A 24695-nucleotide genomic window follows, 5' to 3' on the forward strand; every position below is an offset into this window, starting at 1 on the left:
AGTACTTCACTAAGAAATCTTAGAAATAAAGTTTATTGCAAGTTATCTCACTAAAATATCTTGTATTTATAAAATAACAGCATCTTGGTAGCCTTAATAATAAAAGTAGATTTTTGGCTCTCCTCCATCATGTCCTGTTTAAGTTTAGAGAAAATAAGTCGGACATTTGATACATCCTTTAAATTTGAACAAATATGACGACCTGTTATCCAATAGTTTCATTTAATTTGATTTATTACTCTTTCAAGTTTTTTTTGAGGTTTTAGATTTGATCAGAAAGTTTTTCTCTCCTCTTTTTTTTGGTTGTATCCCCAAAATGGACTGCCCAGTCCCTTTTTTTGTTTTGTTTGTTCTGTTTTTTTTTATATATAGTGTAATGGGGTTTTATCCCCTTTCTATTTAAAACTCAATTTTTTTCCCTTTCTCCTTTTAGCTGGTAAGAGGAGAATTGTTATTTTCTTTTTTTATTATATATTTTATACTAGTTTTTAACAGTATCTATGATTTTGAGTGTCTATTTTAATTTTGGTTACTGATATATATATTTGAACTAATTCTGCTCTTGATTGTATCTATGTTTTTTAAAATCAATAAAAAGATTAATAAAGAAAGAAAGAAAAGTAAATTTATTTTAATGTCAAAGGCATTTCTGTAAGAACTGTTAAGAATGTTAATGCATTTTGCCTAAGAGGTTACCACAGGCTATGTTGTTTTTAAAAAAAGTGAGATAACATATTTTGCTTTGTTTTATCCCAATACATCAAAATACTGTAACATGAATAAGGTAACCGGGCAACACCCACATGCAACTTCTCAATTAAGAGATTTGTAACAGGATCTCATTATATTTATGCCTCAAATAAAAATTCTAAACCATGCCACCATTCTGGCAATAGGACCCATTACAACCAAATACATACCAGGATTAAATAAATTTATCTGAAGGTATGGCATAAATCAAAAGGCACCTTGCTGTAAATGAAAGTATTAAGTACAGCAATGACACTGGCCACCAATGAGCATTTTGTTTACTAACCATAACAAAATTAATGTCTCAAAATATGCATTTGGCAATAGAATGACTTCATTTAAATCTGATGCTTTTCCTCCCAACTCTACATTAAGCAAGGAGTGAAGTTTTTTTGGGGTACAAGAATTTATTAGGGAAAACTATTTATTTAGGAAATTTGGAGGTGACATTATAAGCAAGGAGAATTTTGAAAACAAGTATTTATGGTATTGATAAAATATACAGATGCACTAGCAACACACTTTCAATTTGGCTTATTTCACCAACTGTAGTTTCTTTTAATGTTTTGGCATCATACTTAAGCCAAAATAAGCTTTAATATATAAAAGTGGTTATAATTTCCCAAATATGTTCATCTCAATTTACGTCTGGAAGTTACTTTGATATTCTCCAATTCCAGTGGCAGAAAAAAAATCTCCGCTTTTTAATCTGAGACAAAGTCACTACTGTGGCAATGTTACTGGTTGTAGCCAAATGCATTCATTTCAAATACATATATTTCAAACGTTCTCTTGAACCACATTGCATGTTGGGAGGACAAAATTCATGTACTTTAGAATTTTAACTCAATTCTATAGTTTAATGTAAAAGCCATAATTTTCAAAAATCAAGAATGCTCTTACTGAGAATGAAATCTAAAACACAAGAACAATTTTATTTAACATAATTCCACTTTAATAGATTTATTAACAAACAAGGGAGCATTGTGGTGCTATCTAAAGTAGAGAAAAAGAGATTTAGTTATAGGCAGAGATATCAGATTTGTTGACAATTTTTTTCCAGCTGATGAATATGTGCACTACAAAGGCACTTGAGAAGAGAAATTAATAATCAGCATCTGAAGTGTTGCAGATGATTTGCAAGTAGCATCAAATGTGTTACTATAAACTACAAAAAAAAAGGTTTTACAGCAAATCCAACTTACCACTTCAAATAGATACACTTGCAAAGTACCCTTCTGATGATTAAACCACGACCACAAATTTTGCCCTCAACTTGCAAATTATCTTCCTGGACATTAGCAATACAATCGTATTGCTTCAGAATTTAACAGAGAACACAGACAAAACATTACCACAGACAAAAAAATGTGGATTACTGGTATAGCATCATGATGCAACCCCTGGAAGAAAGCCTAAATAAACATGAGGCAAAATAAGAGGGGAACTGGAAGAAGCATGTGGGAAAAGGAGAAAAGAGGATGCACATAGGTGAGAACAGACTGGAGAATAAAAAAAGTTCTTCCAAATGTTAGTTCACAAATTTACTCATCAGATTTGGGTGCTGCTGGCAGAGTTCACTTTTATTGTGCCAGCCAGTTCTTGAAAAGGTGACAGTGAATCCTCAAACTACTGCAGTCTATATGGTACTATCAATCTATGGGGCTGTTTAATAGGAAGTTTAGAATATTAACCAGCAACAAAGAAACACCAGCAACCAAGAAATAACAATGCCCTGTGCTTTTGCTACCCTAATGTTTTTTTTCTGCCTTTGTGAACTTGAAAGATGCTGTGGTAAGTTGCCGCAATTCATCCTATTGCAACCATACTATACCAAGATCTACTAAACAGTGGAAGTCACACTTTAAGTGGTAGATTGAATGCCAATGCAACAGGTTGCTCTGTTCTAGACATCACTGGACCACAAGTGCTTTTGGAACCGCAAGCATCTTGACATTTGAAAAACGTTCCAGTGTACTCCTAAATCATGCTCTATGGATGGCACAAAGGCGCAGGAATCAGAGGGAAAGGTGTTCACCACAGAATGTGATCTCTTATATAGGCTAAAGCACTATCGTCCAGCAAACTATGAACTAAAATAACTGGTGGTCTGGCATTTTTGAATCTATAGTACAGATACAGGCTAATGAACTCATTCTATTTTTGGATCTTACATCTTAATTAACTGAGATCTGCACTCATTTGTAGATAATTTACCTACTAGTGTACAATGCTTCTGACTTACAGAAAACATTAGGTTTTGGATGAATTCCCTATGTGGCCAGATCTATAATTAAAGAGAGTTCTGCTTAAGAACAAGATGACCAGAATAATTTCCATTATCCAGCACTAGTCAGGTCCCGAGAGTGTCAGACTAAGGAATTTTAACCTGTAGCCATAATATTAATATGACTGGTCCATTTAAATTTCTGATCATTAATGATCCTCAGGATGTTACTGATTGTCCTATTATATATTGAATAGATCTGATCAGTTTCTTGTGAAGTAATTACTGGTTGGCACATGAGATCTAAATGTTAACTGTCATGTTTGAATCAGGCTACATATGCAGCCACAGTGTGTAGAAATGTAATTGAAGGTGAAACTAGCAATCAGAGGATATTCCCAACTTTGACTTCATGGTATAGGAAAAGGTAGTTGCCAAAACAACTGAAGATAGTTATACCCACAATGGTATGTTGATGAACCCCGAAGTTTGCTAAAATTGTATGTAAAAAAAAAATCAAAATATAACAGATTAAAATATTTTGAATGCAGTTTTGAATAACTAGGTTGAAAAATGCGGCTCTTTGTGCACAAAGCCCCATTAGGTTCTATTAGTTTGTGTTAAAATAACTATTGCCTTAAAATGAGCTTATTTTCAGAACTAGAGACAGTAGAAAGTTATGTTAGTTAATCTGAAAGTTACTTATAAACATTAACTGAAGTGTGGAAGTTGGCCAATGATCCACTATATGGCTAATAATAAGTGAAATGTATCAACTTTCAGTGGCTGGAGAAAAATAGTATCCTGTATATAGTGCATCACCTACCATTCCCCTCCTTGTCAAATTTCAAGAATTTACAGTTAAAAACACAAAATACTATAATGTTGGAAAACTGAAACCAAAAAATGCCAAGCATTAACAGATAAAATTTCATGTTTGTGATTTTTCATCAGGACGCTATACACTCACAGATTGGTAGAAGCCAAGGTGTGTTAGGAAGGCAGAAAGGCTAGATCATTTGGGACCAGGTTGAGGAGAATTTTCTTCAGACAGTGATAACCTTTGGAATTTTCTATGCCAGAAGACTGTGGTGACTCAGAAGTTATACAAAACATGGATTGACAGATTTCTGGACATTAAGGGAATTAATGATTATGGAAACAGCACTGAAATGGTGGAGTTGGCTCGAAAGGTTGAAAGGACTAATTATGCTTCTAGTTCATATATTCTTATCCCCATACTTAAATGGGATCCTTTTACTAATTACTTTGCATTTCCTTGACACCTACAAGTGCCCAGCTTTTGCTAGGTTATCAGCAACTACTCACTAATACTACTTTCAAGTGGGCGTCCTCATGTGAACTCAACTGACAAGAAAACATAGTGAAGACACTTTTAAAAAACAAAGTAAAGTGTTATCAAGATTAAATGGAGAAGCAATGATAAGATGTTTGCAGAAGAAGAGTTTAGAGGAAAAAGAGTACACTTTAAGTATATACTCAATTTAGCAAGCTATTTAACATGCGAGGTAAAGTGGATGGACTTCTAGGAGCTGGTCACATGGGGTGGTAAGGTGGACTCAAGGAGTTGTGATCGAGCTAGACATTATCTAACTACACAGGGTAGCTTAATACAATAGTAAAAAAAATTGATTGATTTGTCAACTTTTATCACAGAATGTGTAGTACATCTTACACCTGGAAAAATACAATCATACCTGCAAGGTTACTACCTCATTTGCCAAAATGAATCTGTTGCTTTGATAAATATAACAATATTATCTAACTTGATGAACCTAACTTAACAAACTCCTACACAAGAGAGAGACATCAAACAGTGCTGGCTTCAATTAAATTACAAAATTAGCAATTAACTAATTTGGACTGGAATTTATGCTCTGGTATTTATTGCTGATGCACAGTATAATCCGCCTAAGCACACAATGGGTTTTCCATTATTCTATACCACATTCTCAAGCACACTATTATTTCAATATTAAATATGGTTTAGATAAACTTTCTAATCTGTAACTCAGAAAACAGCAAGAATATTTCATAAGTACAATTTGCATTAATGCACTTGTACCACTTCAAATGCATGAACATATTTAACAGATTTAAAGATAAAGATAAAATTCAATTAATATGAGCTTGGACTGGAAACAAAATGTTTACCATGTGGGGGAGGGAGAAGAAAAAGACCTGATTTTCTTGAAGTGCATAGACAACAGATGGTACCTACACCTCTGCATAAGAACAAAGGAGGAAAAGCCCAGTACTAATCCATACAAACAACGTTCATCCAGACTCCAGACTTATGCTCAGTCATTCATGTGAAAGGAGAAACTGCTTTGCCCAGGGCATACTGTCTCACTGTTCAAAGAAAGACTACTTTAGAACCAACAGTCAAAGCAACAACTATATTTCCTTCTACTACACCAAAACTGTAACCCAGTTACGAAAACCAAATTAATACTCCTTTTTTCTTAAATATGTAGAAAAATGCACAAGATTTTTTTATACATTTGCAGATATTTAGAGTCCAATTAGCTCTCAAAAATTTAAATATTTGACACAGATTAGCTAAAGACAAAATAAATGCAAGAAGGAATAACTAAATCAATATGGCAAAAAAATAGCTACTGCAGATAATAAAACTTAACCTTTTTAATTTTAAAAAGAGCGTAAAATAATAGATTCTGGATGGAATTAAGAACATTTAAATACATTTTACGTTTTAGAAACTTAAAAGTGGAACATTTGAATAGTTATGGCTGTGGTTCACATCAACTAATAAATCACTCTGTTTAAGTTAGGAAAATGTGATGGTACAGATGAACATGCATGTGAAAAGCTTTTATACCTGAAAATGACAGACGATAGCTGCAGTGACCTCTATATTTTCTATTTGCTTTCAATTGCCACCAACAAATGAGTACATCAAAGATCAATTTGAGAATTCCATTATTCTCATAACCGTGCCCACACTTCTGTTGTCTTCCTTCACACCCCACTTCCAAGTGGACGACTGAAGTGTTTTGTGGTCATTTATGTGCAACTTAAGGGACTTCCTCCCTTCTCAGAATTTAACAGTCCATACATCGGGACTTACACTTCTCTCTCTCTGAATTTCTTCTATACTTTAAAACTTCTTAAAACCTTGTTAATTAAGCCTTCAATGGATCAGTCTTTATCTCCTCTAAAGCCCAGTCTCAAATTTTCATCAAATATATTGTGAAATGCCTTCAGACTTTTTATTCTGATAAAGATGTTATAATGTGCAGTGATTTTCCAGAATTAGAGATCTATTAACTTCTGGGCATGCGTGGTTGTTGGCACAAATGATTAACCTCAGTTGACTTTAACATGAACATCCAGTAGAATCAGAGCTGCTAAGTGGTTTAGTAAAGATGACAATCTCCCCAAAAATTCTAGCATAGGTATCTGCATGACTGAGAATACTTTGAGGTAGTTGCAATTTGTTTCTCTATTGTCATAGAGTCTTCCCTGCAATGGACAAGTCAAATACAGATTGGATGACAGTTTTGTGGAATACTTTTGCTCACTCCACAAACATTCCAACTCATTTCTACTTCGATCTCTGTCCTCTACCTTCAACATTGTACCTGTAAACCTCCACCCTGAACATTCTCTCTTCTCCTTCACATTGGGCAGAAGATACAAAAGCCTAAAAGCATGTATTACCAGGTTCAAGAATAGCTTCTATCCTACTGTTATAAGACTACTGAATGGTTTGCTAGTAAAATGAGATGGATTCCTCATCTCATTCTATCTCGTTATGGCCTTGCATCTTATTGGGTGCTTGCACTGCACTCTCCAACTGTAAAACTCTACTCAACATTCACAATGCACTGTGATGAAATGGCCTATATGGATGGCATGGAAAACAAAGCGTTTCACTTTGTTTCAGTGGATGTTACAATAATAAACCAACTACACAATAGCATTTTCACAAATAATCAAACATTATTAATTCAGGAACACCTATAATTTGCTTTTCGCAGAATTTGCATTCTGCATTTCCCACAGAGCATTTAAAAAAAATTATCCTGCTGCAATCATTTACACCACTTCCAGGACTTGTTTTATTCAATAATCATTTTACCACTGAATTTTACCTTGTAGCCTCTTGTACCATTTAACTGTACAAGTCACATGCTAAACCTCTGACTTCTCCTCCTCCAAATCCTCTCCCCAGCTACTTAATTTTCTCTCATTCCCCACCCCACATCCGAGTTTTCATGATGAATCATCAAGCTGAAATGCAGTATTTCAACTTTCCAGTATCAGTACCAATAAATATTTGCCAATTCCCCAACAATGTCAAAACAGGACAGACCTGTCATATTTATTAACGCAACTTCATTTTAGGGTTAATGTACATGGAGTACAAAATGCTTTGCTCTTACCTTGCTCATTGCCCCGGGCTGGGGTCCTTTGAGACCAGCTGCCATCTGAGGTGATTGCTGGGTTAATGTATCAGCAAGTAGGTTGTTTGTGTTGGACATGCCTGGACTTGAGTACTGTACATTAGGTCTTCCTCTTCCAGCACCAAGAGAACCATTCATCACTTGTCCTTGGATCATGCCCTGAGTATTACCACTATTCATCAGAGCTGGATTCATATTAGCATTCATGCTCATCCCTGCCTGGTTGGTTGGACTGTTTACTCCAGGCATTAGACCTGTTGCTGACGTATGAAGCTGATCATGTTTCTGGGGGTTCACAGACTGTGGTGTTGGAGGTCTCTGGTTTGCTCCACTTGCTCCCATTCCCATATTGGGCGGGGATGTAAGTCCACCTTGAGTTAAAGGGCTCTTGACCATACTACTTAAACTTCCTATACTGGGACTATTCTGTTGACTTTGGCTGCCTACAGACTGAACCGGACTATCCATGGATCGTGATGAGGTACCACCAGTGCCATGTCCCATGCCGATACTAGAACCACTGCCTCTCAGAAGTTCTGACAGTTGTTTGTGCTTCGAGGCAGCATCCTGCATCATGCCAACGCCAGTTAGCTGAGTCAAATCACCTCCATTTGTCAATACTAAAGAATCTGAGCGGATTAGTTCATCTGGCAAATCATTCTCAAGCTCAAAAAAGGGTCCAAAATCTGCAAAAAAAAAAAAATTAAAATTGTTTTCATTTTCAGGATATAATTGCAAGCACTTTTGTTTTCTAAAACACACTAGGTTTTAGTCACAAATAACCTGCCATGCCGTGCTTGACATGATGAGAAGAGGCAAGGAGTAATTTCTAAAGATATGGGCTAGCTTCCTGCATTCAAATGAAAATAAAGCCAACATTCCAGACTGTGCAGCATTTGATAATATCTGATAGACGAGGAACTTACCTGCATCCTTGACCGCTAATGGAAGTCCACATTCAATTCTTTCAGAACAGGTTAATGGCTTGTTGCCAGTAAAAATAAACCTAGCAAAAATTTACTAATTTTCTATTACACTAGTTATCTGAAATGACTTTCAATTCAACCCCTAATGAGAAATTCACTGTGCATCATAAATCAGTCAAGCACAATAATCTTATAGGAACACTGGCATTCATGAAAACATCATGTTGAGTTTTAAAGTTGCACAATTTTCCAAGTTACAACCACACCAATATACTACAGAGGAAAATGCCATTTGGTCTAATTGTCTTGTATGTAGAGCAACTACATTATTTTGCTCTCCCTTGGAAACCAGTTTTCACTTAAAATTTAACACGTCTGCATCAATCACTCCACATGACAAACCTGTCAAACAACAGAATTCCAAAATGTAAAAATCCATTCATTAAGTCTTTGGTGAGTAACACACTTTAATTGCCTCACGAGCTATTTTTCCAATCATTGGTAAAACACTATGCAATTTTAAAAAAAACTCCCTTTTGAGGATTTTTGAGGACTTCAATGGACAGATGCAGAAGCCAAATCTCTTTGCACCTGTTTCCCAACAGATGTTATACTCTCCAGATCTAACACAGCTTTAACACACTAAGTGTGTGTTGTCCACAGACCAATATTAAAGGTCAGCCAAGTATAAATGGCAGCGTCTAATCATAAACAAGAGAAAATCTGCAGATGCTGTAAATCCAAGCAGCACACAAAATGCTGGAGGAACTCAGCAGGGTCTCAACCTGAAATGTCAACTGTACTTTTTCCCCCCATAGATGCTGCCTGGCCTGCTGAATTCCTTCAGCATTTTGTGTGTGTTTAATGGAAGTGTGGACCAGTTTCAGGAAAACAGTGGACTGTGAGCACAACTGGAGACAGTGTCTGAAGCATGGGCAGGGTGCACTGACAAGATGAAACACACAAGTTGAAACAAGTTTAACAAGGGTCAACCCTCTCATGGACACATCATTGTAGTTTCAAGGTATCAATGTTATTTTAGTTTGCAGGGCCCATGCCTTGACCCTTGCGAAAAACAAGGACTTTAAGTGTAATGAAACATTTCAAACAATTTGTGAAACTCTGTCATCCAGCTGCCATTTTTAGAAACAAATTTATTTCCATTCATGAAAACCAACAGTATTTGCAATGCATTTCAGACATTTATTTCAACTAATATTCCATTCAAAATACATTACGAGGTGCTTGTCCAGATTAATAACCAATTGTTAACATCTCTCAAATCTTCTCCAGTTCCTCAGTTTTTGTTCAAACACAAATCATTATGCTAATCAAGCACTGCAGAGATTATATTCCTATCCCCAAATCAAAACCAATTAAAATTGGGGTAAAGAACCAAAACTGGAGCAATACTGGAATGTCAGAGAAAATTTCTGGTCCTTTGCAGTAAAATAAGCATTTGCTTCAAAAACAAAATGTTGAAGATGCTCAGGAATTGGATGCATTACTAGTGATCTTTCCAGAATCACTCGATTCTGAAATAGTTCTAGAGGACTAGAAAATTCCAAACATCACTCCACACTTTAAGGGAGGGGACAGAAGGCAGGAAATTGTAAGCTAGTTAGCTTGACTTCAGTGGGGTGGAGTCCATTAAGGACAATGTTTCAGGGTATTTAGTGCACACAATAAAACAGGCCGAAGTCAGAAATATTTCCTTAAGGGGAAATCATGCCCAAAGAAGAAAGCTGTTGGAATTCTTTGAAGAAATAACAGACAAGATAGACAAAGGAGTGGATGTTGTTTACTTGGATTTTCAGAAGGCCTTTGACAAGGTGCCGCACACGAGGCTGCTAAACAAAAGTCCATGGTATTACAGTAAAGATATTAGCATGGATAGAAGACTGGCTGACTGGCAGGAGGAAACAAGTGGGAATAAATGGAGCCTTTCCTGGTTGGTTGTTGATGAAGACTTGATGTATCAATTGGCCTAATTCTGCACCCATGTCAGGCAGGTTCAATACTTCTATATTTTAAAATGCTTGCTAATTTTGTGTAAATGAGCTCTAAAATTTTCTGCAACTTTTTGTAAGCTAGTCTTTTAAGAATATTAACTGAAGCAAATAAAGATATAAAAGAAATGCAATTATAGGAAGGCTACACTAATTGTGAGAAAAGGCTAAACTGGCCCATTCTGATGCAGAGAAAGCAAATTAACTGAAATCGTTGAATTCAATCTCCAAATTTAGAAGACTGTAACAAGCCTAGAAGCTTACAATTAGCCTCATTGTAATAAACTAGAGATCACAAATAAGAGAATGGGAGTTGTTTGTTGGCAGAGAAACTAAAGGAGCTGGACTTGGTACACCAAGGTGGTGTTAATAATGAGTGATCATCTTAGTGGCCTTTCTTGCGATTGCAACATCCTGTTGGACATTGTTAATGTGGAATTCTGCAAGTCCGATTCACTAATTATTGCTGTCAGCAAGGGAGCTGCATGGCCTAGGTCTCAGCCTCAAGCTGCAATGCCACCCAGGAGAGAAGCTTCGGAGTCAGAACTGCCCCTTGGGGTTCGCTCAGCAGAAGACGAGATGTATTGCGTGCAGAGTGCTGCAACATTTATAGGACTTAGGGTCTTGGACTACTTTTCTGTGTGACAGTATTTTACTGGTATCTTGTATGTCTTTGCCATGTATGACTGTTGGTACTGTTTTGCACCCTGGCTTCAGAATAAAGAGTTCCAAGTTGCTGTAATCATGGGTATTTATTGTATGGTTGAATGACAATCAAACTTGAATTTGACCTTGATAGGATGCAGAGCTGGGCTGAGAAGTCGCAGATTGAGTTCAATCTGGAAAACTGTGAAGCGATATACTTTGGAAGTTTGGGAGAGTACAAGGTTAATGGCAAGATTCTTAACAATCCTGGGATCTACATCCATAGATCCCTCAAAGTTGCTGCACAAGTTGATAGGTTGGTTAAGAAAGCGTATGTTGGTCTTCATTAGTAGCAGGAATGAGTTCAAGAGATGTGAGGGGTGACGTAATTGAAACTAATCGAATGGTGAAAGACCTTGATAGAGTGGATGTGGAGAGGATGTTTCCTATGGTGGCAGAGTCTAAGACCAGAGGACACATTCTCAGAATAAAGGGACGCCCTTTTAGAACGGAGATGAGAAGGAATTTCTTTAGCTAGAGGGTGGTGAATCTGTGGAATGGCAGCTGTGGAGGCCAAGTCTTTATGTATATTTAAGGTACAGGGTGATAGATTCTTGATTGGTCAGGGCATGAAGGGATACAGGGAGAAGGCAGGAGATTGGGCTGAAAGGAAAAATGGCTCAGCCATAATGAAAAGGTGGAGCAGACTTGCTGGCCAAATGGTCTGATTCTGTTCTTATATCTTATGGTAATGTTGCAGCTCTATAACACTCAGGTTAGACCACATTTCAACTATGTATTCAGTTTGGTTGTCTCATTTTAAGATTTAAAAGGCGGCACAGAGGAGATTTACCAGGATGCTGCCTAGTTTAGAGTGCATGTCTTATACCTCGCTTAAACTTCGTGTCTTCACTTTGGAGTGAAGGGGGATGAGATGTGACTTGATAGAGATGTCCAAGATGATAAGAGGCCTAGATAGTGAACAGCCAGCACCAGTTTTTTCCCAGGATGACAATGGTCAATATGAGAGGGCATAATTTTAAGGTGATTGGAGGCAAGTATGGGGAAGATGTCAGAGGTGGTTGTTTTTTTTTTAAATATACACTGTGTTAAGTGCATGAAATGCACTGCTATGGGGTCTTAGAAGAGGCAGATACATTAGGGATATTTAAGGGACTCTTAGATAGGCATGTGGATGAAAGAAAAATGGTGACTATGTGGGAGGGAAGGGTTAGATTGATCTTAGAAGGTTAAAAGGTCAGCACAACATCATGGGCCAAAGGGCCTGTACTGTTCTATGTTGTATGAAAGCATTGAAATACATTTGCATTCTCATCTATTCAGTATAGTTTTATACCAGCCAGCAACTTTTATATTTGCACACCATCACGATTTTGGGGCAAAAGAAAAAAAGGAGATGGAAGGATTAAAAACACAAAGGTCATTCTATCGCTTACTAAAATGCAAATTACTATTTGCTTAGAAAAACACTTCAATTGCATCCTAGTTACCAAAGTTTCAAAAAAATGAAGCAACAAATTTGATAAGATACTATGACAACATTCAGTTCAGCAAGGCTGTTCGAATTTTCTTTAGATCTGCTATTTTCAAAATTATAACATGCATGAAAATTACACGACTTGCCTGTACACAATAATTCAGCCCTAATTAACTTAATGGGGAACTCAAAATATAAAAGCTAGCAAATAAAGATGATATAAAACTTAAGAGCTAACAAGAGAAACAGCACAGAACTAAACTCTATGTCCCATAGAGTTCAAACTGAACTCAACACCACACAACTCCTATTTCATTTTACCTACGCTCCCATCAACTTCCCATAGATTTTACCACTCATGAGCATGCTAAGGGCAATTACTGCAATTAACCAATCAACTTGGAGGAAATTGGAGGACCAGGGGCAATGGAGAACATGCAAACACCACGCAGACAGCACAGAAGGTCAAGATTGAACTGGTGTCTCTGGAGCAGTGGTTCTACTAGCTACATTTATCATCCAAAAATATATTCTGGTACTTCGGGAGTTACACAAACAGAAATGACGTTAGGACAACAGTAAGGGGGCAGTGGGGGGGGGGGATTATTACCTCATAACTGCACCCCCCCCCCCAAATCAGAGCATACAGACTTATATTAAAAGGTGCTGGGTCAAAGTATTAGAACTCCCTTTACAAAAGCACTACTCAGAGACTGTTCAAGAAACACACCTTTCCTGCTCAGAAACAACTATAGTCATTTACAGCTGCACACATCAAAGTTGCTGGTGAACGCAGCAGGCCAGGCAGCATCTCTAGGAAGAGGTACAGTCGACGTTTCCGGCCGAGACCCTTGTGTTGCTTGAATTTCCAGCACCTGCAGAATTCCTCGTGTTTACGTTTTCATTTACAGCTGGGTTGCCAACACGCATTAAGAATAAAATTTCAAACAAGTAAAAGATTTTTCAATCAACACTTTTTCCACGAGGATATTCAACCTGCCTTTGATCAAAGGGACTTCAAATTATTGTAACTTGATTCTAGAATTTAAACAAATGGATAATGTCACTAGACTGGGTCTTAAGGACTTATTTGGCTGCACTATCAAGTATCTAGTAGAGTTTAGCTCCTTCCTAATGGGGACACATTTGCAGTGTCATCAAACTTAGCTTCCATATTAAATATGGAACATAAAGCACATCTTCTGACATATACTGAACTGACATAGTTCCTATAAAGCCCCATCTCTCATTCTTACCTTTCACAGGAAGAACAAAAAGGCTACATATTTCTTCAACTGTAACTCAAAAGTAGTTAAGGAATAAAGTTATTCAGGGGTTAGAGAATATAAAAACATGGGTAAGATGATCATGAAAAAGTAAGGTGCAGCTCAGGTTGAGTAAGCTGCGACAGAATTTCATATTATGGAGCATTTCTTAAGATGGATGTTTGGAAAGTTGGTAAGATATTTCCATTTATGTGAAAGGCCAAAGCAGTGAAAGAAAGTCACTAAGTCTAACAGGAACGCAAGGTGTGGGTAAAGTATGAAAACACTACAAGGAGAAACAGAGACACAGAATTGATCATGTAAGAACTGCAGGAAGTTAATTAATTCTACTCAGCCATTTAATATTGTGCCACTATTTTGACTATTCTTTCCCATTTGAGTAAAACAGTCTTCTATCTGGGTTTTTCTTCACACCTCTCTCTGAAACATCTCAGATCTTTACATCATATCAGCTGAACATGGCTCAAGTATAGTAATTTAGAAATTACTTCCCTTGTCGTTCTGAAGTTTAGACCTTAGGCCCTCTTACTACATTAGCAGAACCCTTCTCTTAGTTTTCTGTTTTGTCTGTTCTAACTTCATACATTCAATACATCACTGTGCTAGACTAAAATGAGTACATAGCTCAAAGGACTTAGAAACCAGTGCAGATTAAATAAACATATTTAAAATATTCTGATAAAAGTCAATAATCTAAAATGTTGACTGAAGGAGAACTGTTTCTATTAACTGATGCTTCATGGCTTGCTGAATATTCCCAGCATTTTCTTAGGTACACTAAGATACAAAACTGATTTTAAGCTAACTTTGGCAAACTCTGTTCTATATACAATGCTAGATCAGGTCAAATAAACTGTGCATCAACAATGGAAGACCAACAATGCTGTCATGTTATTACCCCATAAGCATCTTAAGTAAAAGACACCGCAAGAGTCTAAACCACACCATTTATATGCTTTTCCTTTTTCTTAAAGAGTGATTTTGGCACTGTATTTTTCATTTTAACTGATTTCAAGGAAGTCATACTGTTTTTCAAAACCTGGTTCTGGGGATCACTGGCAAGGCCAGCACTACCAAGGTTGTCCCATACTACCTCCTTGTAATTTTGAACATGTCCTATCTTAATCATCTGGCATAACAGATACAGCACCTGTTGACATATAGGTTGAATGCAGGAAAGGAAGTCCGAAATATGAAAACCCACTTTGCATTTGCTAGGCTAAGGAATCAACTACAAATTTATACATTTAGAAAATTCCTTTTCATGAGCTGTGGGAGATGGTACTAGACAACTGAATAGTACTGTCAGAAGCTTCAGAAGGCACAGATTTCATCATTCTTCACCATTCATTGCCACGGGCCATCCAAACAATGTAGCCCAAATGAATTTAAATCTAACTGCATATCACGATGCAAATAAAAATTAAAGAACATTTAGCCATTGCAGTGCAAGGTTTAAAACTAAGCTGAATATGATTTAAGCAACCAGACTGACAATAAAATACACAGCAAGAGCTAACTCCTATTTCATGGCTCATCAAATGGGGTTAACATTTTGAGAATCCCTGAAACAGGGATTTCAGAGAAAATGTACAGATGCAGTCACTTTTGATGTTGAGTTCTGATATCAACATCATTTGGTATTGTACATTTTTCTTTTTTTCTTCAGTTATTATACAGATACTTTTTCAGAGCCTGAAAATACAGCAGCTTTAGATGATTAATTCAAATGTTTAAAAAAAACAAATAAAATTAGAAACACCGCATTTCTGATAAAGAAGCATGATCTTAAGCAGTAAATTTAATTCTATATACCTTAGTTTGAAATGATTTACTTTAAAATAACAGAAATATAATTAATTTTTCACAACTAAAAAACTGAAACACTCCTTCAGCAATTTTAGTATTTACTAAATATGAAGTTCTGATGTATTCTAGGTGCAAAGATATTTATTTCAAGCTTATTGTTTGTTCCTAGTCAGTCATTGTTCTACATTTCCCATTCAAAAAAGCTCGAATTCAAGTACTGGAACAACACACCTGACATCAAAAGTCATATACAAAAACCCACTTCTGATTCAATGTTAATTATAAAAATAAAAGGCTAGGTATAGCATATAGAATTCATTGATTTAAAAATTCCTAAACTATGAAGAAATCAAAATTAATGATCGTCACACATAATATGTAGAAAGGGAATGTTAAAAGGGAAGAATGCCAACCATAAGCAAACATCACTAGCAAAAACAATGTTTACAGCTTATCCTCACCTTTGAAATTCTGGACTGCTGGATGTCTATCAACCACATTGCTGTAGGACTGGAGACACACATATACATCAATTCAATAATTGGTTTCTTTTTCTAAAGGGCTTGGGTTTTAACAACACCAATACTCTGAATTACTAGTTCAGTCCTTCAATTGCCACAACAAAACACAGACTGTACAACAACACATCCAGACACCAGGTAAATAAATTTGTCCTTAAATATCCTGTCTCTATACACAACATATTACATATAATATACTATAAAGGGATCTATCCAACAGGATCATCCTAGCTTTTGAACTCCAGACAAGCAGTTAAATCCCTTTTAAAATGTGCTTTGACAAAAAAAAATTATAGAACAGACAAAAAGTTAATTTTTTTTGTAACTATTCATACGAGCAGGTACTTATAACAGGTAACAATCCACCTAGCACCAGCAATCATTCCACGGTCAAAGACACTTAGATTACATTTTTTCCCATTCAGATATTTGGTCTGAATAACAACTGAACTGCTTGACCATGCTTTTATGCACGGAGCTGCTGCCGCAAGATTAGCTGATTAAGTATTTGCATTAATGAGTAGGTATACAGGTGTACCTAATAAAGTGGCCACTGTGTGCAATTCACCAAACTTCAGCCAAGAGGAGTTAGAAAGATCTTTTCTCAGCTCAAATAGAGATGGCATGAAAACATTAAATATATACACAATTGAGTACACACACAGTGAAAATATTAGTGCATTCCTCAATTCCAGAGTTGATGAAGGATAATTTGCTTTCATTCCTGTCCCTTTGGTTTGGTGAAATCTGATGAGGCCAATGTGAGAAATGCAGACCCTGCCTTAAGTAAGCAGGAGACAATAAATGAAGTTGGTATGGGTTATCAGGAGGTGGTGCACTCATTCCACCTTTTCCACAAAATCTCCCTACAGTCCCAAAGGGTTCTTACACTCCGTATAATCCTGCTTGCTCCTTTTCCCACTTTTAAGTGGTCTCAGGCCAGGGACTCCACAAATTAGAGGGGATGCCATAACTTTTCCAAGGAGCATTTGACACCATCCTTGAACATTTCCTCTACTCTTCTGGTAATCTTGTACTAAAACAAAGCTCAGAACAGAGCGTCTATTTGCAGGAGCAGGGGACAAGCAGATTTGCAGTATGGTGTGGTAGGGCTGGTAGAGCACTTCTGTGTTGCCATGTTTATTGTAAGACATTAATTGAGATAGTTTACTGAAGGAGTCAACAAACACTTGGAACTTGGCCCTCAAATGTACCAATATACAAGTACAAGTGTTGTCTGTGTACTACAGTTTAATGACTAAATTAGAGTCACCTTAGTTTTGCAGCTGGAACAAATCACTCAGTCTAGCATGCCCACATATAGGAAATTTCTCAAAAGTAAAAATACTGAGAAATGGAGAATGAAATTTAAATATATTGAACTATTTTTGTGATGAAACAATTTCAGGTAAAAATACCAACATTTAATTAAGTTTTTTTGATATTAAAAATGCACTCTTAGTTAAAACAGGAATTAACCATTTATCCATCGAACTTGACCAAATCAGAGCTGGACTATGAATTAATTCAATGCAATGGTTTTGCCTCATCTAGTACCATCTGTTATCTATTGATCTCAGCTAAGGGCAGGAGTATGCTATTCGGCCCTTCTTGGCTGATCATCCACATCAGTAACCTAACCCAACCTTCTCATACCTCCAACATCATTTGGCATTGAGATACCTGATTAAATCGTTCAATATAACCAAGAACATAAACATTGACACTGGCTCCACTGTTTTCTGTGCTAGAAAATTCTGGTTTTATCATACTCTGGTGAAGAAATTGTTTCCAATCTCCACTGTAGCTTTAAATTAATTACTGATCTAGTCTCAATTATCATTACAAGAATAGTTCCGAACCTTTTGGCTCTTGTACATAATTATGTCTGTGAATCTCATTTCTCCACAAAAAAATCTCTAATTTATTTTCAAATAACCTATTTCGCCAAAGTTCAAGTAATTCAACCAATAGTCAAGTAACCTCGCTTCATTATTTAACTCTCAGGAATCAACATACCCAACCAGAAAATCTCATAGCCCTTCCTCCATAGACAATATTTCTTTCAAAGCTGTAATACTTCAAATTGTTTGTGGAAACCTATGTGGTCTAATTAATGCTTTTCATGACTAGACGATAACCTCTACTGTGAACTCTGGGTATCTAAATATAATTTAATTATTTTCTGTACTGGTCTTTGTCATTTTCAACATCCATACACATGGACCTACTCATATAGCAATTGCCTGCAATTACAAAAGTATTTAGTTACAATTTAAAAATGTACTCAATAAATCTAGTATATTAATAAACAAAAACTCAAAACTTGAATTGGAAAGTGAACTGAAACCCAGCTGTGCATTTACAGATTTACTGGCATATACAAAGTGTATTCTTTGTTGTGATGTAGGAATTGCAAGTCATCAAACTCCCAAAAATAAGAAGTGTTACAAAATAACTCAGATTAGTCTCCAATAACTTGCATGGTCACTTGTAAGTCTCTGAAATTAGTAGAAGGTGGAACAAAGTAAATTAGTCAGAGCGAGGAAGACATTACTAACTGAAACATTGACAAAGACAACAGGCATGAAAATAATGTTCACTCTTATCAAAACCTCAGTTTTACTCTGTTATTATGTCTGATTAAATCACTACAATAAATAAACCGTTATAAGAACAATCAATAGGTTTTACTAAATTGTAAGACTTTCAAATGTTTTCCTGAGACAAAATTCTTATGATATTATGCTAGTGAATTCAAGTTCAGTAAGACAAGATCAACAGTATCTGAGGACAGTTCTTTCCGCAGATGCTACATGATCCGCTGAGCACGTCCACGACTTCCTATTTCAAATTCTACAATCTGCAGCATTTTGAGATGCAAAGCGTTTTAGGATTTCCTCTAAATCCAATAGAACCTTTACTTCGTTTGAATGACCATCCACATTATATTTAAAAAGGAAATAAGCCAGTGTGCTATCAATCAGTTCAGCAAAGTCTACATTTGAAACATTGTGAAAAAATTAAAATTAGACAATGGAATGCACCAATTGTAATGCTTATAGGGAATTAAAGACCAAGAAAATAAATTAGTAATTACATTGTAACATTGCTACTAATTTGACTAGTGATTTCTCTAGTGCCTTCAGTACAATCTAGCCATTTCTTCTGAGCGAGAAGCTGCAAGAATGGGTGTAGACAAATTCACTATCTCCTGGATTGCTGACTACCCCACAGATAGACCCCAGTTAGTACCGCTAGGTAGTTCTCTGTAGCGATGGGTGAGAGTGACACTGAAGCACCACAAGGGACCGTCCTGTCTCCGTTTCTGTTCACACTACACCTCAGACTTTCAGTACAAATCTGAGTCTTGCCACTTGCAGTTCTCTGATTGGGTGCATCAGAGATGGACAGGAGTCAGAATACAGAGAACTGGTGGACAAGTTTATGGAGCAATCACCTGCTCCTCAATGAGGCCAAAACCTGGGAGATGGTGATTGATTTTAGGAGGAAAGGGACAGTGACAAGCTTGGATAAGGTCATACTTAGGTTGGAGGAACAACACCTTATATTCCGTTTGGGTAGCCTCTAACCTGATGGCATGAACATCGATTTCTCAAACTTCCAGTAATGCACCCCCCTCCCCATTTCCCACACCCTTGTCCCTCTCTCATGTTATCTCCTTGCCTGCCCATCGCCTCCCTCTGGTGCTCCTCTCCTCCCCCCATTTCTTTCTTCCATGGCCTTCCGTTTCTTTTACCAATCAACTTCCTAGGGCTTTGCTTCATCCCTCCCCCTCCAAGTTTCACCTATCACCTGGTGTTTATCTCTCCCCTTCTCCCATGTTTCAAATCTACTCCTCTGCTTTTTTACTCCAATCCTGCCAAAGGGTTTCAGCCCAAAATGTCAACTGTAATTTTTTTCCATAGATGCTGCGTGGCCTGCTGACTTCCTCCAGCATTTTGTGTGTGTTGCTTGGATTTCCAGCATCTGCAAATTTTTTCTTGTTTGTGACAAGTCCAGCATACATTCTGGGAGAAGTTGTGGTGGTAGAGTACAAATACTTGTGTGTTTACCTCAACAACAGACTTGACTGCAAAACCAACACCAATGCTGTTTACAAGAAGGGGATGAGCAGACTATTTTCTAAGGAAGCTGGGATCCTTCAATGTGTGCAGGAGGATGTTGGAGATCTTTTACTAGTCTGTTGTAGTGAGTGCAGCCTTCTTTGTGGCTTTATGTTGGGGGAGCAGCACTGTTACTAGTAATGTAAAAAGACCAAATAAACTCAAAAAGGCTGGATCTGTCCTTGGCTACAGCCTGGAGTCTTGAATTAGTGGAGAGGAGGTCACTAAACAAACTGTTATCCATTATGGACAATCAGGCACATCCTCTCGATGACCTACTGAGTAAGCAATGGAGCACCCTTTCAAACAGACTTATTCAGCTCCACTGTCATAAGAATTGTTACAGATAATCCTTCCTACTAAATGCAATAAACATATACAACAGTTCATCTCTGTGCAACAGGAGAACACACATCATAGTACAACAGTCCGTTTTATTATTTCGTACATTATTGCACAGTGGTAAATTATGTTATTCTATACTTTAGCAGTTATTATATTTATTATTATTGCGTAGTGTTTTTAAATGTTGCTGTAATGAAAGTCAGGATCAATAAAGTACTTATTATTATTATTATTGTCATTCATTTAGTTTGGCAACTTCATGCGTAACTATAATATGTAACATACAGGAAATGTCCATTTAATCCCCAATTTTGGAATGCAAGCTTAAAATTTAACCAAGCTTTCTTCAATATCTAATTTGAAGTCATAGAGATACACAGCATGGAAGCAGGCCTTCCTCGGATTCTACCACTCACCAATATACTAAAGACACTTTACCTACCAAACCACACTTTTGGGATGAGAGAGGAAACTGAGTACCCAGAGAAAATGTATGCAGTCACAGGGAGAACGCACAAGCCCCATACAGACAGCATTCAGGTATTTTGTGCTAAGAGGAAGTGAGTATTAGCATTGTGCACCACTGTCCACCCAAGATTATAAATATTTAAATCATACTACATAATTTATTATATCCTGCACATACTACATTCAATTGAGGTCTTGGCAAAAGAGTTACATCTTAGTATTTTCATATTTGCTTATTATATAGTCTCCTACATTGTTTTGTCCACATCTCTCTGCAATCTGTTCTCTTACATGTGCTCATTTATCTCTTTGATCATCTGCCCATTGACATGAACTAGTTATACTAGCATGTCTTTGGAATGCAGAAGGGAACTGGGACACCTGGGGAAATCCAGTTGGTCAGAGGGTGAATAGGCTAACTCCACAAAGACAGCACTACATATCAGCAATGAATTCAGCTCACTGGGATGACAGCCAGCTGCACCACCAATGTTCTGCATTATCATGACCTGTTCGTATCCAAACATCACTCAGGGAAAAAAGAGTAACTTGGATTAATATTTTGCTTTTAACATAGCAATGCCTCAGGAATAATCAATGGCTAGAATAATAAATAGGCAAGAAATGGAAGTGGTAACTTTCAGGTTTTCAAATAATTAGTTCAGTATTTTCCATAAAATAGTAAATTTAAGTTAATGGAAGTCTCTCCACTCTGCTGCCTTGGCAATGACTCTACGAAGACTATTACTATGACCTGCCCCATACTTCCCTCCCCATTCCCCTCACCTCAGACTTATCCAAAGAGCTACTGTTGAGTTCCAATTATACGTGGCATCAGCACAATACAAAAAAAAATTCTAACATTCCCACGCAGGAAATAAAGGCAGAGAAAAAGTATATTTCCTACTTAACATAAAATCAAATAGAGATGAATCTGCAAAGTAAAATATTCACCAACCATTGGAAGGTTATAATGCTGAGACAGTTCATATACAGAACAAGTAAGCTCTTTGAGGAAAAAAGAGCATACCCAAGAAAATGTCTGGTTGAAGAAGGAAGGAAATTAACCCAGAAAAATAAAGGCTAGGACAGGAAGTAAATGGAAAATAAGGCAGAAGAGCAGCAATATTAAGCTGAGCCCCAAAAATATACTGGGCCAAAAATCTTACCAGCAAATCACAGCAGTATCAAGACAATTTGCTGGAATTTATCCATGCAAAACACACAAGTTCCAAATTGTGCTCTGTCCAGTGACAGAGATTCCCCAGTGTTTATACTACGTAATCTGCTCATGGATCCTGTGCCAGGATAGACCAAGCAGTGAAGCATTTACTTCAAGGGAGATTTTGTAGCTGTGGAAAGAAGCAAGTTACATTTCAACTGTGTTTGCAGTAATATTTTAGTCATTTAAAAATGGGTATTTTAGCCATTCCATTCTTTTTTTTTTAAAGTAAACTAATGAATCTGAATATATGGCATACTTGCACAAGCAAACTGGACAAGCCAGCTTTGTTCTCTGTCAGATGTTTTCTCAGAAATTTTGTACATTTGTCTGCATTATGTGACCAAATTACATCATTCAAGATTTTGGCATCGCTGAAGATCTTGAACACTGGCATTCCCAATCAATAAGTTTAGTCTAAAAAAATGTTGAATCTGGAAGCTAATGATCGTCAGACAGCAGTCAGCCAAATCTGGGCCTCAATAATCATATTAACAGTTAGCTTTGTAAAACATCAGACCTTTTTCAAGACTAGAATTGAAAGGTTCACACAGATGCAGAGGGTAGTATATGTACTCTGTATCCATCTCCGTGAAGTTTTGACAGACGAGGCTATGTCACTCAGTTTAAATGAATGATAATTTAAACATGGCTTGTCTTACTTTCTCTATGCCCACAACTTGTGCAAAAACTGGTAGTTGAATTTCTTTTATTCAATTTCATGAACAAAATTATGTTTTGTTGGAATTTGCAATATTCCCACACAATTCAACTATATCAATGTTTGAAGTTAACAGATTTATGCATGTTTCTCTTTTACTAAAAAAATTTGTTTTGTGAAAAATTACTACCTGAAATATGCTTAATAGTTATAACATATTCCAAATAACGTTGCTACATGTTTCTCCAAATTGTAAAGGAAGTAAATTTATTCCAATATTTTATGACCCTTCTAAGCTAATCATTTGGACACAGAGTTACTAAAATCATGGAGATCAGCATTAAGTATAATCAAGACAGTTTTGTAACTGCCTGAAAACTCTTACTAAGCACATCATGTCAAAAATGGCATAGCAGCTTGAAAGGCTATGGTTATCAGGAGGTTTACATCAGGTTTCCTTAATCAACTAATAATCAGCAGAGCGAAATATTGAAAATACTAGGAAAATATTGAAAAGTTTGGAAAATATAGACTCAATTTTTGCTAGGCAGTCAGTTGCATTATATGAACTCAGTAATATTGTTAAATGTCTTTTGGATCTCAAGGTCTGAAAAAAGACCCCAATTGTTATCCAGTTGGCTATTGCTGCAATGAATACATGAAGAACACCAATTTGATAAAAGAGATTTCTAATAGCTTTATCACAGAATTTGGAGAGAGGGTGAAAAAAAAGAGAAGAGGGTGTGGAAAGTGATCATACAGAGACTTCACATGTAATTTATTATGTGAATACCACCATAACACTAAAGGCTTTCAGTATTACCAGACAATACTAAATTTATTGATTTTTATGAAATTCCTCACTTTCAATAAGACCCAATTTGCTAAAAGTTAGGAAATTAACTGATGCAATATATAAATTGGCTAACTTCACCTTTCTTGAGCATGTACCCTTTTCATTATGCACTTAAGCAAAAAATCTCCAATTCATTACCTGCTTGCTACTGAAAATTAATTACATCTTTAACAAGTAATTGCACAGAATCAAAGACAATTTCTTAAAATTCTATTTTCCTGTATGTTACACAGGATCTTTTGCAAAGGTACTGTAAAGTAATTTGCCAGTTTATTGTAGTGGACAAGTAGAATTCCCCCACATGGAAAGAATTAAACACAGTCATTGCCACCCCAAAGCAAACTCTAATGCCTGATGGCAAGCTTCCATCTGGGTCTCTGGCAATTGTCAGAAACCAAGTCAATCCATCTATTAACATTGAGTTGAGTTGTGTTCAATCACATATCTGCAATCATCACCATCTCTAGCTCCTACCACCCCTGAACACATTCACATATTAACCCTGGACATGACTATTCTAATCCTTCTCTAGCTAGCAAGTCATCTTATACTTTAAAGTAACGTATAGTTGCCCATTTTTACACAAAAATTCCCAACTATTACCACAGTGCTTAGTAGTCATGGTAGCACTACATCCAGCAACCCCAGAGTTTTAAACTCTTCATCCTCCATGGCCATGCTCTTCCCCCTCTGCAACCTCCTCCTATCACAAGTCTTAATGCAGGTACAGGGGTGTTAGAAAGTTTATGAATCCTGTAGAATTTCTCTGTCTCTGCATAAATGTGATCTAAAATGTGATCAGATCTTCACAAAGTCCTAAAACTAGATTAAGGAGAACTCAATTAAATAAGCAACACAAAAAACATTGTACTTCTTCATTTATTGAGAGAAATG

At 36.6% G+C, this 24695-nt stretch overlaps 1 protein-coding gene across 1 annotated transcript in view; it reads right to left on the minus strand.

Moving 5' to 3' along the window:
- Positions 1-24695, minus strand: part of LOC134354026 (histone acetyltransferase p300-like) — a 93415-nt gene that overhangs the window by 58959 nt on the left and 9761 nt on the right. The window contains exon 2 of the mRNA XM_063062698.1: positions 7408-8114. Within this exon, the coding sequence (XP_062918768.1) occupies positions 7408-8114 (707 nt within the window). The remainder of the gene's footprint in view (positions 1-7407; positions 8115-24695) is intronic.

This window comes from Mobula hypostoma, chromosome 11 (genome assembly GCF_963921235.1).
Source record: "Mobula hypostoma chromosome 11, sMobHyp1.1, whole genome shotgun sequence".
NCBI classification, from domain to species: domain Eukaryota; kingdom Metazoa; phylum Chordata; class Chondrichthyes; order Myliobatiformes; family Myliobatidae; genus Mobula; species Mobula hypostoma.